This window comes from Schistocerca nitens, chromosome 2, assembly GCF_023898315.1.
Source record: "Schistocerca nitens isolate TAMUIC-IGC-003100 chromosome 2, iqSchNite1.1, whole genome shotgun sequence".
Taxonomy (NCBI): Eukaryota; Metazoa; Arthropoda; class Insecta; order Orthoptera; family Acrididae; genus Schistocerca; species Schistocerca nitens.
The window spans coordinates 183,239,091-183,258,436 of NC_064615.1; the positions used below are offsets into that span (position 1 = coordinate 183,239,091).

General features: G+C 45.8%; 1 protein-coding gene across 2 annotated transcripts in view; it reads left to right on the forward strand.

The window, feature by feature from the left end:
• The window catches only part of LOC126235865 (spermatogenesis-associated protein 20), a 351,026-nt gene that overhangs the window by 245,959 nt on the left and 85,721 nt on the right, over positions 1 to 19,346 (forward strand). For both annotated transcript variants that reach the window (XM_049944767.1, XM_049944766.1), the window contains exon 11: positions 2,257 to 2,456. In XM_049944767.1, the coding sequence (XP_049800724.1) occupies positions 2,257 to 2,456 (200 nt within the window). The remainder of the gene's footprint in view (positions 1 to 2,256; positions 2,457 to 19,346) is intronic.

Genomic DNA, 19,346 nt, shown 5'->3' on the forward strand with positions numbered 1-19,346 from the left:
GCGGTTACTGGATCGATGATTTCAGCCGTAAATAGAAATATTAAAAAAAGTGGGAAGATTTTTCTGTTTAGCAAAAGTGACAAAAAGCAGATTTCATAGTACCTGATGGCTCAACACAAAAGTTTTGTCTCAAGTACAGATAGTGTTGAGGATCAGTGGACAAAGTTCAAAACCATCGTACAATATGTGTTAGATGAGTACGTGCCAAGCAAGATCGTAAGAGATGGAAAAGAGCCACCGTGGTACAACAACCGAGTTAGAAAACTGCTGCGGAAGCAAAGGGAAATTCACAGCAAACATAAACATAGCCAAAGCCTTGCAGACAAACAAAAATTGCGCGAAGCAAAATGTAGTGTGAGGAGGGCTATGCGAGAGGCGTTCAGTGAATTCGAAAGTAAAGTTCTATGTACTGACTTGGCAGAAACTGGAGACTATAAATCTACTCTGTAGGAATCAGCATGGGTTTCGAAACAGACGATCGTGTGAAACCCTGCTCACGCTATTCGTCCACGAGACTCAGAGGGCCATAGACACGGATTCCCAGGTAGATGCCGTGTTTCTTGACTTCCGCAAGGCGTTCGATACAGTGCCCCACAGTCGTTTAATGAACAAAGTAAGAGCATATGGACTATCAAACCAATTGTGTGATTGGATTGAAGAGTTCCTAGATAACAGAACGCAGCATGTCATTCTCAATGGAGAGAAGTCTTCCGAAGTAAGAGTGATTTCAGGTGTGCCGCAGGGGAGTGTCGCAGGACCGTTGCTATTCACAATATACATAAATGACCTTGTGGATGACATCAGAAGTTCACTGAAGCTTTTTGCGGATGATGCTGTGGTATATCGAGAGGTTGTAACAATGGAAAATTGTACTGAAATGCATGAGGATTTGCAGCGAATTGACGCATGGTGCAGGGAATGGCAGTTGAATCTCAATGTAGACAAGTGTAATGTGCTGCGAATACATAGAAAGAAAGATCCCATATCATTTAGCTGCAATATAGCAGGTCAGCAACTGGAAGCAGTTAATTCCATAAATTATTTGGGAGTACACATTAGGAGTGATTTAAAATGGAATGATCATATAAAGTTGATCGTCGGTAAAGCAGATGCCAGACTGAGATTCATTGAAAGAATCCTAAGTAAATGCGATCTGAAAACAAAGGAAGTAGGTTACAGTACACTTGTTGGCCCACTGCTTGAATATTGCTCACCAGTGTGGGATCCGTACCAGATAGGGTTGATAGAAGAGATAGAGAAGATCCAACGGAGAGCAGCGCGCTTCGTTACAGGATCATTTAGTAATCGCGAAAGCGTTGCGGAGATGATAGATAAACTCCAGTGGAAGACTGCAGGAGAGGCACTCAGTAGCTCGGTGCGGGCTTTTGTTGAAGTTTCAAGCAGTATCTTGCTCCCTCCTACGTATATCTCGTGAAGAGACCATGAGGATAAAATCAGAGAGATTAGAGCCCACACAGAAGCATACCGACAATCCTTCTTTCCACGAACAGTACGAGACTGGAATAGAAGGGAGAATCGATAGAGGTACTCAAGGTACCCTCCGCCACACACCGCCAGGTGGCTTGCGGAGTATGGATGTAGATGTAGAAATGTGGGTCCGGGAGGCTGCGAAAAGTTCCCCATCGTGTGGCACGTCCACGGTGTCGATGGCTTGAACTGTGGCGAAATTTAGGCCAATGTGACATCATTAACCCACCTTACACATCACAAGAAGTCTTGAGCTGTGCCCTTTATTTCATATGTGTCGACACCTTGCTGTTTGAAGCGTCGCCGATCCGAGAGTGACGTCACGTCCACCATTAGAGAGGAAGGTTCTTGGCATCTTTGAGACAAATTTCAAACTTATGCGTTGGATTGGGAGACAGTTACGGGGTTTAGAAAACGCGATCTTTTAATCTTGTTGCACAATGTATTCTATTTTCGATTACCTACATAGGAGAAAGGATCATCGTAATAAAAAAAGAGAAATCAGAGCTCGTACAGAAAGATTTGAGTGTTCGTTTTTCCCCATACGATGTTAGAGAGAGGAACGGCAGAGAAATAGTCTGAAGGTGTTTCGAAGAACCCTCAGGCACTTAAGTGTAAATTGTTGAGTTATGATGTAGATGAAGAGGCGATGTCACACGGTGTTAGCTTCAGCGTTTTTAATTTGTTGGAACCAGTGAAGTAAGAGAGAGAGAGAAAGTGCAGTAGGCGCAGTAATAGAGCGAGCGGCGTGTGCTGCGCGTGTTGCAGACCAGGACGGCGCGGAGCCGTCGGGCAACTCGGTGTCGTGCCTGAACCTGCTGCGGCTGTCGTCGCTGCTGGAGCGAGCGGAGCTGCGCGAGCGCGCCGGCCGCCTGCTGGCCACCTTCTCCACCAGGATGGCGCGGCTGCCCGTCGCCGTGCCGCAGCTCGCCGTCGCGCTCTCCGTCTACCACGACTCGCCCACGCAGGTGAGTCACGCTGTCCAGTCCCAGCATCTACTCACCTCACTGGAGCTAATACGCAGAGTATTCAAAAAGTCCGTGCTCACACTTCGACGCATTACGACTGAGCCAACATCGAATATAGACAAAAGGTGACAAAAGTCGTGGGATACCTCCTAATATAGTCTCGGACATCCTTTTGTCCGTCTTAGTGCAGCAGCTCGACGTGGCATGGACTCAACAAGCGGTTGGAAGTCCTCTGCTGAAATATTGAGCCATTCACGTCCGGCGCTCTTGACGAAATCATTCGCTCGAATTACCTAGTATATTCTTCAAACCAACCGCGAACATGGCGCATTATCGTCCCTAAAAATTCCATCGTTTTAGAACATGAATTCCATGAATGGCTGCAGATGGACTCCAAGTAGCCAAACATAACCTTATATATTTAAATTTATTATATCATAACAGCATATTAACGTCAGTTGTGGGTTACGGCTCGGGAGTCTGGTCACACAGGCTCACGAGGGTGGTGCCCGCCATGACAGTGAGAAGGGTACAAAGGAACGTGTTACTAAGATCTGTGGGGGCTTATAGAACATCTCCAGGGGGAGCCCTGTTAGTCATAATGGGGCTCTGTTCTCTGGACATCAAAATAACAGAGCAGGCCGCATGGTACTGGGCTAAGAAAGACAACATCACAAAAATAGAAGAAATTATGGGAGCACCTGTTAGGGATAAGAGTGAGATAAGGAGGAGGGGTGAAGATGTATGACAGGAGTTATGGGAGATGGACGAAAGTGGCAGAAGGACTTTTCAGTTCTTACCAAATATAAGGGAGAGAATGGGAATGAAATATTTTGAGCCGACTCGGGGATTGTTTCACTTCCTCACTGATCATGGCCCCTATCCGACATATCTATGTCGGTTTGGGAAGAGGGCGTCGCCCGCGTGTGACTGTGGCGCATCGGAGGGTACTCCTGACCATGTGGTTTACGAGTGCCCCCTTTTCGATGATGTAGCAGCCGCACTACGACAACAACTGCCGAGTAACAATACTTACGACATACTGAGACAAGAAGAGACTTTTCAAACACTGAATACATTAGCCAACGAGGTATCACGAAAAGTATTGACAATATTCTTGAAAGACTTTCGTGACTAGTTGCTAATCACCAATCGCGCCCAGCACTCCGACCCCGTACCGCCTGTTCGTGGATGGGTCGACTAAACAGTTGGAATCCGCCGCGTGCAGCTTCATTACAGAAAGCTGATATGTTTTAGGATACAAATGTGAAACTTGCAAGAAATCTTAGTTCAAAAACTAGTAATAGTATAATAAAAACATTTGACGAAAACTTGTGGCTGGTTGCAGTATTTCCTACAGCATAATTTACGAAAACAGCTGCGGTGTTCTCCTACTGAAATGTATGAAATAATTTTGTCACCTCATCATATATATCCTTATGTCGTAAACTCTTATCAAGCCAGCACTAAGAACGCATTAAATACGCTTTTGGCGAAGGAGATAAACAAAAAGTTTAATCATCGAGCATCGTTACGCCAAAGTGTTGGGACGTCCTGTACTTCGTGCTGAGCCATTAAAAAACATGTACTGCTGTAGTGCCTGCTTGATTGTCGCAGTACATAACTCTGAGCGCTACGCATGGGAGAACTCTGAAACATGCACTTTGCTGCTGGTGTAGCTGAAGGCAATGATCAAAGGGCTCAGCGAATGTACCGTTGACGTTTCTCTCCACGACGATATGGGCATTGTCACACGTTTCCTCCAATCTGCCTTCGATTGGACAGTACCAGCAGTTTGATGGTGTGCAGGCCCAGTGCTAGCAGACATCGTACCTTGAATATACCTACACTCCTGGAAATTGAAATAAGAACACCGTGAATTCATTGTCCCAGGAAGGGGAAACTTTATTGACACATTCCTGGGGTCAGATACATCTCATGATCACACTGACAGAACCACAGGCACATAGACACAGGCAACAGAGCATGCACAATGTCGGCACTAGTACAGTGTATATCCACCTTTCGCAGCAATGCAGGCTGCTATTCTCCCATGGAGACGATCGTAGAGATGCTGGATGTAGTCCTGTGGAACGGCTTGCCGTGCCATTTCCACCTGGCGCCTCAGTTGGACCAGCGTTCGTGCTGGACGTGCAGACCGCGTGAGACGACGCTTCATCCAGTCCCAAACATGCTCAATGGGGGACAGATCCGGAGATCTTGCTGGCCAGGGTAGTTGACTTACACCTTCTAGAGCACGTTGGGTGGCACGGGATACATGCGGATGTGCATTGTCCTGTTGGAACAGCAAGTTCCCTTGCCGGTCTAGGAATGGTAGAACGATGGGTTCGATGACGGTTTGGATGTACCGTGCACTATTCAGTGTCCCCTCGACGATCACCAGTGGTGTACGGCCAGTGTAGGAGATCGCTCCCCACACCATGATGCCAGGTGTTGGCCCTGTGTGCCTCGGTCGTATGCAGTCCTGATTGTGGCGCTCACCTGCACGGCGCCAAACACGCATACGACCATCATTGGCACCAAGGCAGAAGAGACTCTCATCGCTGAAGACGACACGTCTCCATTCGTCCCTCCATTCACGCCTGTCGCGACACCACTGGAGGCGGGCTGCACGATGTTGGGGCGTGAGCGGAAGACGGCCTAACGGTGTGCGGGATCGTAGCCCAGCTTCATGGAGACGGTTACGAATGGTCCTCGCCGATACCCCAGGAGCAACAGTGTCCCTAATTTGCTGGGAAGTGGCGGTGCGGTCCCCTACGGCACTGCGTAGGATCCTACGGTCTTGGCGTGCATCCGTGCGTCGCTGCGGTCCGGTCCCAGGTCGACGGGCACGTGCACCTTCCGCCGACCACTGGCGACAACATCGATGTACTGTGGAGACCTCACGCCCCACGTGTTGAGCAATTCGGCGGTACGTCCACCCGGCCTCCCGCATGCCCACTATACGCCCTCGCTCAAAGTCCGTCAACTGCACATACGGTTCACGTCCACGCTGTCGCGGCATGCTACCAGTGTTAAAGACTGCGATGGAGCTCCGTATGCCACGGCAAACTGGCTGACACTGACGGCGGCGGTGCACAAATGCTGCGCAGCTAGTGCCATTCGACGGCCAACACCGCGGTTCCTGGTGTGTCCGCTGTGCCGTGCGTGTGATCATTGCTCGTACAGCCCTCTCGCAGTGTCCGGAGCAAGTATGGTGGGTCTGACACACCGGTGTCAATGTGTTCTTTTTTCCATTTCCAGGAGTGTACATTCGAGGAAGAGATGTTATTATGCATTCAAAACATGACCGAAGCAAGTGCACGAGCAATTGCTACCGTGTTCGGTGTTCATCATACTTTGGTGTGAAATGTTTTGCGTGAACAGGTGGTTCCTCCTTTTCCTCCTACCAGAGTACAGGTCCTGGGACCAAGTAATCATCCACCACAATTTTGTGTACTGGTTTCTGCAGCAAGCTAACCAGGACCCGCATTGTCTTGAAGTTGCTACGTTGGTGGATGAGGCTGTAATGTGGAAGGCATTTACATTTATCATGACTGGCATGTATGGGCAGATGAAAGCCCAGATACAATTAAGAAGGGTAGTAAGAGTAATCCATCTAACTACAGACCTATATCATTGACGTCGGTTTGCAATAGGGTTTTGGAGCATATACTATATTCAAACATTATGAATCACCTTGAAGGGAACGATCTATTGATACGTAATCAGCATGGTTTCAGAAAACATCGTTCTTGTGCAACGCAGCTAGCTCTTTATTCGCACGAAGTAATGGCCGCTATCGACAGGGGATCTCAAGTTGATTCCGTATTTCTAGATTTCCGGAAAGCTTTTGACGCCGTTTCTCACAAGCGACTTCTAATCAAGCTGCGGGCCTATGGGGTATCGTCTCAGTTGTGCGACTGGATTCGTGATTTCCTGTCAGGAAGGTCGCAGTTCGTGGTAATAGACGGCAAATCATCGAGTAAAATTGAAGTGATATCAGGTGTTCCCCAGGGAAGCGTCCTGGGACCTCTGCTGTCCCTGATCTATATAAATGACCTGGGTGACAATCTGAGCAGTTCTCTTAGGTTGTTCGCAGGTGATGCTGTAATTTACCGTCTAGTAAGGTCATCCGAAGACCAGTATCAGTTGCAAAGCGATTTAGAAAAGATTGCTGTATGGTGTGGCAGGTGGCAGTTGACGCTAAATAACGAAAAGTGTGAGGTGATTCACATGAGTTCCAAAATAAATCCGTTGGAATTCGATTACTCGATAAATAGTACAATTCTCAAGGCTGTCAATTCAACTAAGTACCTGGGTGTTAAAATTACGAACAACTTCAGTTGGAAAGACCACATAGATAATATTGTGGGGAAGGCGAGCCAAAGGTTGCGTTTTATTGGCAGGACACTTAGAAGATGCAACAAGTCCACTAAAGATACAGCTTACACTACACTCGTTCGTCCTCTGTTAGAATATTGCTGCGCGGTGTAGGATCCTTACCAGGTGGGATTGACGGAGGACATCGAAAGGGTGCAAAAAAGGGCAGCTCGTTTTGTGTTATCACGTAATAGGGGAGAGAGTGTGGCAGATATGATACGCGAGTTGGGATGGAAGTCATTAAAGCAAAGACGTTTTTCGTCGTGGTGAGATCTATTTACGAAATTTCAGTCACCAACTTTCTCTTCCGAATGAGAAAATATTTTGTTGAGCCCAACCTACATAGGTAGGAATGATCATCAAAATAAAATAAGAGAAATCAGAGCTCGAACAGAAAGGTTTAGGTGTTCGTTTTTCCCGCGCGCTGTTCGGGAGTGGAATGGTAGAGAGATAGTATGATTGTGATTCGATGAACCCTCTGCCAAGCACTTAAATGTGAATTGCAGAGTAATCATGTAGATGTAGATGTAGACAGTAAACAACTAGGACATTATCGTGGGCGACTACTTTTTGGGCCGTACATGTTGCCTCCGTAACTCGATGCGCAATATATAGCCGGTTCTGGCAACAGTTCCAGCAACATTGCTGGAGGAATTGCCCACCGTATCGTCCATCTCCGTAGCCAGTGGTCAATTAGGAGGACCTGGGTTCGGTTTCTGGTACTGCAAGGGATTTTCCCTTTGTGGGACTGGTATGGGTTGTACTCAGTCTTGTGAGGCCAACTGAGGAGCTACTCGATCGATTATAGTACCGTTTCCAACGTCAAGAAACCCGATAGTGACCGGGAGAGCGATTTTCTTACCATATACCTCTCCATACTGCGTCTAAGACGCCACTGACGGCGGATGACAGGACAGTGGATCGGCCCCGATTGGCCCGTTTTGGGCAGAATGCGAAAAGTGGAACACATGTGTCAGACAGAGGATAAGAGGGGGGGGGGGAGGCTTACGCACTTAGCAGAGCCAGTACATGCAGCGTTAACCCGCACTTTGGATGATTGATGGATCGATCAGGGAAGGCCTGTACATTGTCTTGCCAGATCCACAGACCTCACTCCATCAGACTTCCGTCTCTGGGGTTGCATGGAAAACGAAGTCTATTTAATCCCTGTTCTCAGGAGAGGAATTAATGACAATAATTCTTGCAGATGTTGATCACATACAGATTACGTCACACATTTTCCGTTGAACACGGGTTGCTCTGCTGCATCATTACTGGTTCTGCGCTGAGGTTATTAGTGTTCAGTTTGAACTTTCATTGTAACATTGGTCAGGGCGATAAAGGAATGAAACACACTTAACATTGTTTTAGTCACAATCGCGCTCAATGACGTAGATGCCCCATACTCACTGAGTATGCACTTCTGACACCTAGTTGTCTAACATCACATAAATCAACTTGGGCTTTGAATTTTTGAACATTCTGCTTACAGGTAAATTATGGCACGCTGTAATTATAACTCTATTTTGTTGTGTGTGTGTGTGTGTGTGTGAGAGAGAGAGAGAGAGAGAGAGAGAGAGAGAGAGAGAGAGAGAGAGAAACAAGCAACTGTAGTCCTTTCCCTGTGTACTGAATACAGAACATTTGTCCTGAAATATATAGGATGGGTCAAAAAGATTCATCTGAATTCACAAGACTGGATCTACTACAGTAATGAAAATAGAAACTATAAGTTGCACATACAACTGCAAAACTTTTATTTTCAAACGAACCATCCAGTTTTACAAGGATTTATGTATGCACATAACCTTGGACTATTTTTTTTACAATTTCATCTAGGATCAGAGTTTACACTTACATTTTCTAGATGCAGATGGTGAGTTGGCAGATTGATATAAGAGAGCAGTTCTATATGTCACCGTTTCCCGTACCATCAAAAAATGGTTCAAATGGCTCTGAGCACTATGGGACTCAACTGCTGTGGTCATAAGTCCCCTAGAACTTAGAGCTACTTAAACCTAACTAACCTAAGGACAGCACACAACACCCAGCCATCACGAGGCAGAGAAAATCCCTGACCCCGCCGGGAATCGAACCCGGGAACCCGGGCGTGGGAAGCGAGAACGCTACCGCACGACCACGAGATGCGGGCCCCGTAGCATCAGATTGAAATGATTTTGCCTGAGAATCTTCTGCTTGCTGGAGTGTGGAGCTCTAGGATAACGTCTTTTGCAGCAGGGAATTTTACAGCCGAAATAAATAACTTGATTTAATGAAGGGAACAGGGGAGACTACAGACTAGTAATAAACAATTGTAATTAAATCAGTTATATTCTCGATAGACAACAGAAATGCTAAACAGTCCTGTTGCAAAAAGGGGTAATCTGCCAGCCTACAAATCTGGCCTGTACGGTAATTCGCAAGCTTGCTATGGGTCAAGCCAAATTTACATGAAGAGAAATATAAAAACATGAGAATTAATGACAACTTAACTAGCCCCTAGAGAGAGTATTGATTACGAAACCAGAAATGAGTCTCCAGGAATTAGAGTCACGAACGAAAGTAATGAGCCATGAGTAATCAGGCAATGCGTGCGCGCAGACTTGGCAGTGCGACAAAGCCTACCGCTCTAATATTGATGAAACCGTAATGCTGATTTCTCGCGGTGCAGATCGCGTATTTGCATCTTAATCACGGACGGACTTGCTACGAGCGTTCTAGCGCGAGTGTTCAGGCAAAAGCATGGTTGCTTCCAACGTGGTGGAAACTTACAAACGCATAGCGAAAACGATGGCAACTACCACTAGTCATGAAGTGGTGCTTACCAAGAACGACAATGAACTGAGACTGAGAAAGCATACCTCCGTAGTGTCTTTTCCTCGGATGCCGCATAATAGTATGCTTCATCCGACAGAGAATGATACCTGTAGCCAGCTTTACTGGGTGGCAACGCAGATGTTGCTACGGCTTTCTGCGGAGGGCAGATCGGCCGACCCAAACTGCAGGCTGGTGGTTCTGGGAAGGCACCAGTTCTCTGACCGTGGGAAGGGTAGGTATCCCTGCGTGCTGCCTGTTCCTTGGGCTGAATATTGATGGTCACTGGAACTTCTGCAGATTTACGCCATCGTGTGTATTTTATGAATTAATGACTGGTGATTTTGAAAATTGCTTCTCCCCCACCCCCCAAAATACGATAGTCCATTACTTAAGCATGCTATCGGTTGTTTCAACAGCCTGGCCAAAAGCACTATTAATATATAAATAAATAGAGGCAATTTATCGACTTTTTAATGAATTTATTTGCCACCCCTTGCTTTCTACCATTTAACAATTACATAAGAAGTGCAAATCTGTGATTGGAAGAAAACAGACAAACAAATACCGTCCGAACAGTCCTTAAGGGCTCAACAGTCCCGACCGGCCGCCGTGTCATCCTCAGCCCTTAGGCGTCACCGGATGCGGATACGGAAGGGCATGTGGTCAGCGCACGGGCCCTCTCAGTAAAATAGCTCCTCAGTTGGTCTCACTGGGAACACGAAAAATATCCAGACTATACGTGAGGATGGGCGGCGGGGGGGGGGGGGTGAGGCGATTAATAAGAAGTTGTTAGGATACTGCAGGATGTGGATGTCTGTGGGTTGTTTAAATAAAACATGAGCTTTGACAGGAAAAAACTCAATATACTTAACAGACATAATAGAAGAAGCGCACACAGGGACGGCGCACATGCTACTAACCACCTGTAAGATCCATCGCAGCTGAACTGTGGTGGACCGAAGTTCAGAAAGTGGAAAAAGAGCAGTAGGATATGAGAAGCACGTCCAACCAGCCTGAGAGCCGGTTCCAGAGAGAGCAAGAGCCTCCCACGCGCTGCTGTGGCCGCGACTCTGTGGACAGCACGTGATTCTCTACCCATGCATCCTGTTGGTTTCCCACAGAAGACACTCAGAAGAATCCGGCCTGTCAGCAAGCCTAACTATGATTACCCGACTTTGGCACATAGGTCATGGAAAGCGTACCGAGTAAGGTCGCTAATACTGAACGCGAAGGAAAAATTTGATTTGTCGATAACTTGTCAATAAATTACTCGCATTAACTCCCCAAAATAGATGGTGGCCTGCGCAGGAGTATGTACGTTTACTACTATTGCTATGCAGCGTCGCAGGTCACACAGTGTTGTTGGAAGTGGAGACACATAGACCATAGACAGAGCTTTATACTCTCACCCTCAAGAAACACGACGTGTTAAGTTACCCTGGCTACCAGCACTGTGTGCAGATCTAGAAGAGTCAGTCACCTTTGTGTTATGTTTTTAATGACGTCATCATTACGTGACTGGTATGCTGTGAAACGTTTTTGAACAGGTCTTGAGGAGAGAAAGTGAATTACCGGATAAAAAAATAAGAGGTGCTATTAAAAAAAAAAGACGTACTGATTTTAAGAAGTTCGTAACTAACCAAGTTACAGGGAAGGCAGTCATGCTAGTTAATCCTCCTGGTAGCTAAAAAATTGCTTCGTAAAATTTTTATTTTTCTATTGCACAAAAAATTATTTGAGGTAGTCAAGATAAATGGAACACACTGCGTACAGCGGTGGCCCTGTCACTGCACTGTAGCTCTGCTGTAGTTGTTTCTGGGTCTGTTTCGAACAGTGAAGTCTTCCAGAAAGTAGTAAGCTCGCAGTGAATGCTTCGTTAGCTTATTTTATAGTCGGAAGGAAATGGATGATCTTAACGGCATTGGAAATTGACTGTATTTTATTTCCAATTTCTATGCTGGTTGCTTCTGTATTGCCTGGCGAACGGGCTATACAGTGAGCTGCCAAAAGTCGTGGGATTGCTCCTAAAACGTGTCGGACCTCCTTTTGCTCGGCATAGTGGAGTAGCTCGACGTGGCATGGACTCAGCAAGTCGTCGGAAGTCCGCTGCATAAATATTGAGCCTTGCTGACTCTATAGCCCTCCATAATTGAACCATTACCAGACTAGGCTTTCACTCATTATTCACAAAGTTCGTGATAAATTTCAATTGGTTTGCAATTTTTTGCCAGCAAAAACCTAATCACAGAACGCACTTCACAAGCGGCAGGATTTTGTACATGAACTGATGTCTAGAGTATGTCCCATAAATGTCCTATGGAATTCCTGTTGTGTGATCTGGGTGGCCAAATCATTCGCTCTAACTGTCCAGAATTTTCTTCAAACCAGTCGCGCATTGACATCCATAAAAATTGCATCATTGTTTGGCCACATGAACTCCATGTATGACTGGAAATGGTCTTCAAGTAGCCGAACAGAACCATTTCCAGTTCAACTGGAAGCACAGGCCACACCATTATGGACGCACCACCTGCTTGCATAGTGCCACGTTGACAGCTTGAGTGCGCGGCTTTTTGGGGTTTGAGTTCTGTCATCAGCTCTTACAAACTGTGCTATCACAGTTCGTTAACGCCAAATTTCTCCGCACTATCCTAACGGATACGTTCGTCTTACGTCCCACATTGATTTATGCGGTTTTTCACGCAGTACTGCTTGTCTGTTAGCACTGACAACTCTTCACAAACGTCACTGCTGTCGGTCGTTAAGTGAAGACAGTCGGCCACTGCGTTGTCCGCGGTGAGAGGTAATGCCGCAGATTTGATATTCTCGGCACGCTCTTGGCGCTGTGGATGCCGAAATATTGAATCCCCTAACGATTTCCTAAATAGAATGTCACATGCGTCTAGCTTAAACTGCCGTTCCTCGCTCAGAGTGTAATAGTTTCCGTCGTGCGGCCATAATCACGTCGGAAACCTTTTCACATGAATTACCTGGCTACAAATGAGAACTCTCCAATGCACTGCCCTTTCATACCTAGGGTACGCGATACCACCGTCGTTTGTATATTTGAGTTTGCTATCCCCTGGCTTTTGTCAGCTCAGTAGATGTAACGTATTGGCTTGTATTGGGTCATCTTGCTAAATGTGTGAACTGCTACGACCATAGTACCGGAAATTTCTTCTGGAAGCTGAAAGTGATTAAACTAGTATAATACACAATAAGTTATTTAAATTGCAATCAACGTTGAGCCTACGAGTATTGGAATAAATAATTGAGCAATGACTCCTGTGCTACTATACATTTGTATCTTTTGTTCTCCAGTTATGTTTTGTTTTCAAGGCTGGCGACATTTTAATCAACGGGAACGGAACTGAGAGACAAGTCTCTCTCTCTCTCTCTCTCTCTCTCTCTCTCTCTCACACACACACACACACACACACACACATTTGTTTTTTTACGCAGGGTTATTGCCTCGTTTCATTGGAACATTTTATTTTTAATTCAGTTTTGTGTATTTAGTTCTTTTATGTTGCGCAGCATATGAACCTTTAAAACACTTTATGTTTGTGAAATTCAGGTCCTCAAAGACCTGCTGATAAAGGATTCATTGGAATTCAGGAGATACAACAACGTGAATAATCTGGGAGGAGGAGGAGGAGGAGGAGGAGGAGGAGGGGGGGGGGGAGGGGGCAAGAGCGCTAAGCTCTTTGTTTCCAGTGACATTTTCGCATTTTCAGTTCTTCGAATTGAACTCGGTTAGTACTTTTTTTTTTTCATTTTATTTCTTAAACGCTCCCGGAAAGATGTAGTATTGCGATGCGCTGTTTTACTTTTTTGTGACACATGTGATGCACTTTAAAATTCTTTAAATATCTATGTGATTATCTTTTGTAGAACTTAAGCGATGAAGTAAGATTAGGGTTTAACGTTCAATCAACTTCGATGTTTTTAGAGATGGCAAGGCAAACTGTGATAGGACAAACTTTGGAAAGAAACTCCTTTTCAAATGAATGGACACGCAATTCGACGTTGTAGGTTTACTGGAACCACTTGGGAGGATATAGAATTACTCGTACGCAAGTACAGAAATACTCTGACGTCGTATAGTGACTCAGTGTAACCTCAGCCATGGGTTTGCGAGCTACTCAAGAAAGTTTAGACACGTTTAGAAGTTCCTTCCGGGCAAGTAACCCCAGCATAAACATTTGCATCCCGCGAGTACAGCGGAGGGTATTTCTGGACCAAATATAATTACTCCTTACTTGTACCATCCGCAACTGATGCAGCAGAAGAACGCGTGTTACTAAGCCACCGTATGGCATCCACTTTAGCAAGATGGATGTGAAACGAAGTAATATTTCCGCGACTTCTTGAAACGTGCGCTCTTGGAATTTCAACAGTGTCCTCAACGAGATGAAAAGCGCCCGTCTTGCAGTCTCTGCTTGTAGAGTTTGGTGAGCATCTCCATGGCGCTCCCGCGCTTATGAAACGAACCCTTGACGAAGCGCGCTTACCGCTCTTCTTTGGATCTTCTCTACCTTTTTTGTTAAGCCTACCTGGTAGGAGTCCCAGACTAACAAAAAATACACAGCAATCGAAGCTACCGGTTTCTTGAGCGACATTCGTTAAACGTATCTCACTCAGGCATCTGTTTTTCTTATAAATACTTTTATATGGTTTTTCCAATATAAAATGCTCCGAACGCATAGTTTTAGGTATTTTACGCTCGTTACCGTTATTAGCGAGTGAAAGTTTCTTAATCGATGGACCCTTTCGGTTATTTATTTGCAGTAGCATTGGTCCTGAATGTAGCCTTATCGAGCTTCCGATGTTCTCCACCAATTCATGTATGTACACTGATGAGCCAAAACATTATGACTGCCTGATTAATACCTTGTTTGTCCATCTTTGGAACGTAATATATCACTGGTTCTGCGCATCAGGGGTCTTCCAGTTTCTTGGTAGGTTGTGGAGGTATGTGGCATTAGATGTCTACGGACAGAACATGTAATGCGCATAAATAACGGGCCGCTGATTTGTGTATGCGGCGGTGGCGCCCGATATATACCCAGATGGGTTCTATAGGACGTAAATCAGGCGAATTTGGTCGCCGAGACATCAATGTGAGTTGACTATAATGCTTCTCAAACCACTGTAGCACGGTTCTGGCTGCGAGACACGGACAATTATACTGGTGAAAGATGACATCACCTTCGGGGAAGACATCAGTCATGAAGGGATGCAGTTGGTTCGCAGCTGTCAGCGCGTCTTCGATAAATATCAAATGTCCCATGTAAGCGCAAGAGAATGTCTCCCATAACATAACACTGCTCCCGCTAGCCTGCGACCGTGCCGCGCTGCACGTTTCGAGCCGCCGTTCACCTTGATGATGGCGTTTGTGCAGACGACCAGCGACCTAGCGCGACAGAAATGTGATTCACCCGAAGAGCCGACACGTTTCCACTGATTGATGGTCGAATCCCGATGGCCCCAGCCGCGCTGGGTAGCCGCGCGGTTTGGGCGCCTTGTCACGGTCCGTGCGGCGCTCCCTGCCAGAGGTTCGAGTCCTCCCTCGGGCATGGGCGTGTGTGTTGTCCATAGTGTAAGTTAGATTAAGTAGTGTGTGGGCTTAGGGACCGATGACCTCTGCAGTTTGGTCCCATAAGACCACAATTTTTTTCATTTCCGCTGGCCCTGTGTCCACAGCTATCTTAACTACCGATGTCGTTGGGTCAGCATGTGAACACGTAGGGGTGGTCTGCTGCGGAGCTCCATCGTCAACAAAGCAGGATGATTGGTTTGCTACAAAACATCTGTGTGTGCACCAGCATTGTGCTCCTTCGGCAGAGATGCCACAGATGGTAGGGGTAAAATGCAGGGAGCGAAAGGCTATTTACAATTTGTACAGAAACCAGATGGCAGTTATAAGAGTCGAGGGGCATGAAAGGGAAGCAGTGGTTGGGAAGGGAGTGAGACAGGGTTGTAGCCTCTCCCCGATGTTATTCAATCTGTATAATGAGCAAGCAGTAAAGGAAGCAAAAGAAAAATTCGGAGTAGGTATTAAAATCCATGAAGAAGAAATAAAAACTTTGAGGTTCGCCGATGACATTGTAATTCTGTCAGAGACAGCAAAGGACTTGGAAGAGCAGTTGAACGGAATGGACAGTGTCTTGAAAGGACGATATAAGATGAACATCAACAAAAGCAAAACGAGGATAATGGAATGTAGTCGAATTAAGTCGGGTGATGATGCTGAGGGAATTAGATTAGGAAATGAGACACTTAAAGTAGTAAAGGAGTTTTGCTATTTGGGGAGCAAAATAACTGATGATGGTCGAAGTAGAGAGGATATAAAATGTAGACTGGCAATGGCAAGCAAAGCGTTTCTGAAGAGGAGAAATTTGTTAACATCGAGTATAGACTTAAGTGTCAGGAAGTCGTTTCTGAAAGTATTTGTATGGAGTGTAGCCATGTATGGAAGTGAAACATGGACGATAAATAGTTTGGAAAAGAAGAGAATAGAAGCTTTCGAAATGTGGTGCTACAGAAGAATGCTGAATAACTAATGAGAAGGTATTGAATAGAATTGGGGAGAAGAGGAGTTTGTGGCACAACTTGACAAGAAGAAAGAACCGGTTGGTAGGACATGTTCTGAGGCATCAAGGGATCACAAATTTAGCATTGGAGGGCAGCGTGGAGGGTAAAAATCGTAGAGAGAGACCAAGGGATGAATACTCTAAGCAGATTCAGAAGGATGTAGGTTGCAGTAAGTACTGGGAGATGAAGAAGCTTGCACAGGATAGAGTAGCATGGAGAGCTGCATCAAACCAGTCTCAGGACTGAAGACAGCAACAACAACAACCAGCTATCATACTTTACAGAGCAGACAAGCCTCCGAACCTAATGTTCTGTGAAGAGTCGTGGACGTCCAACGATATAGCGCCTAGTGGTAGTTTCACTGTTCTTATACCTCTTTCCATAGATGCTCACGGCAGTAACACGTGAACATTCGACCAGCTTCGCCGCTTTCGAGATACTCGCTCACAGGCTCTGCGTAATAATAACCTGCCCTTTGTCAAAGTCGGTTATCTGAATGGATTTCCCCATTTGCAGCCCATATGTTCACTCCGGTGATCCTCCGTCCGTGTCTGCTCCACTTACATAATTTGTTACCGCGTCACGCGCCCGCAACGCCACGAGGAGGCATCCAATGTCGCGGTAGGCAGGCACTCCTTGCTTTCGTTCAACTTTTGTTCAACAGGTTTTACTTTCGTATACATCTGTAATGAAGCTCCTGTTGCTTTAGTAACAGTTTTCTAACGCTGCTATTGAACCACGACCTAACTTTATCCGCCTCACAATCTTGCTCGACGTCTACCCGCCTGAGCAGTACTGTACTGTTGGAACAGTATTTGTTCATTTTGTATACTAAGGAGGCGGCTGACCTTACTAGTAATAACCTCAAACTGTTCTCAGATATGAAGTTACATGCACAAGTATTCAAACAAAATTAGATAAGATTTCAAAGTGGCACAAAGATTGGTAATTTGCTTTGAATGTTTAAAAATACACCATTGTGAACTTCACAATACGAAAGAAATCGTAGTTATTCAATGACGACAGCGAGTCCCAGTGGAATCAGTGAGCGTTCAGCAATTTGTACGGAGTTGTTCAATTGTGTAGGTCCCAAACCTATTACAAATAAAATGGGTAGCTTTATTTATAGATTTGTTTGACCCCAGGGAGAACATCACCGACATGCAGAAAAACCTGAACTTGCAGACGCTTGAAGATAGATGCAAACTAGCCGACGAAAGCCTACTTACTAAGTTTCAAGAACCAAATATAAGTGAGGAATCCGGGAATGTAATGCCTATGTGCTCTTCCGTGGGGATCGTGAAAACAGGGCTACGCTAATTATACGAGGGCTACCCAGAAAGCAACAGACCGTTTGAAATTAAAAATTATCAATGTGGAAAAATCTAAATTTTGCTATATACATTTTAAAGGTGACCCTTCAGCTATTTTTCTACATAATTACGATTAATACTGAGGCATATATCATATCGTGGCACTAGTATTTCAATGCCGTCTCTGTAGAAATCTGCCGTCTGCGATTGCATCCACTGGTTTATACCGGCATGCAGTCCGGCGTCAATATCAAAGAGTTGTGTAGCGAGCCATGTCTTCATTACTGGGAAGAGATGGTGGCTGCGAAAGTTCCGTAATCGTTAAACAACGATTTTTACGAATATTGTCGATGATTTTCTCCACCAATTCGTCAATCACAAGGCTAGGCGTATCACTGAAGTCCTCATCGTGCACCCTCGTACGACCATTTTTAAAATCATTAAACCATTACCTAACTCGGCTTTCGCTCATTATTCCTTTTCGGTACACGCCATAAAGGTCGTGATAAATTTCATTTGGTTTGCAGTTTTTTGCCAACAAAAACCTAATCACAGAACGCAGCTCACAATTGGCAGGATTGTCTATTCAGCGGCCAATTTAACATGTCACAGAAAGCGAGGTAGCAAGGACACAGAACACACACTTACCGCCGCTGGATACGTGCTGAATGAAGGAACCGTATGGCGCCAAGATGGCGGCTGTAGCCTCGCCCTCTGCCGCTATAGAGCTGAAGTCTCTTTACTCTCTGGATAACCCACTTAGCACTCATGGAGACACTTAGGCTCTGTACGTGAATGTATCAGGGAGAAGACTTAATAAGTAGTACAGTAGGAAGCACCATCAACCATGCTCTTCACAGTGGTTTTGTGAACGTTAATGTAAATGGGAAACAAAACCTGGAAAAGTCAGATGGATTACTGGACATGTTACACTTCTGGCCAATAAAATTGCAACACCAAGACATTTTCACGCAATTTGGGTGCATAGATCCTGAGAAATCAGTACCCAGAACAACCACTTCTGGCCATAATAACGGCCTTGATACGCCTGGGCATTGAATCAAACAGAGCTTGGATGGCGTGTACAGGTACAGCTGCCCATGCAGCTTCAACACGATACCACAGTTCAAGAGTAATGACTGGCGTATTGTGACGAGCTAGTTGCTCGGCCACCATTGACCAGACATTTTCAACTGGTGAGAGATCTGGAGAATGTGCTGGCCAGGGCAGCAGTCGAACATTTTCTGTATCCAGAAAGGCCCGTACAGGACTTGCAACATGCGGTCGTGCATTATCCTGGTGAAATGTAGGGTTTCGCAGGGATCGAATGAAGGGTAGAGCCACGGGCCGTAACAAATCTGAAATGTAACGTCCACTGCTCAGAGTGCCGTCAATGCGAACAAGAGGTGACCGAGACGTGTAACCAATGGCACCCTATCCCATCACGCCGGGTGATACGCCAGTATGGCGATGACGAATACACGCTTACAATGTACGTTCACCGCGATGTCGCCAAACACGGATGCGACCATCATGATGCTGTAAACAGAACCTGGATTCATCCGAAAAAATGACGTTTTGCCATTCGTGCACCCATGTTCGTCGTAGAGTACACCATCGCAGGCGCTTCTGTCTGTGATGCAGCGTCAGAGGTAACCGCAGCCATAGTCGCCGAGCTGATAGTCCATGTTGCTGCAAACGTCGTCGAACTGTTCGTGCACATGGTTGATGTCTTGCATACGTCCCCATCTGTTGACTCAGGGATCGAGACGTGGCTGCA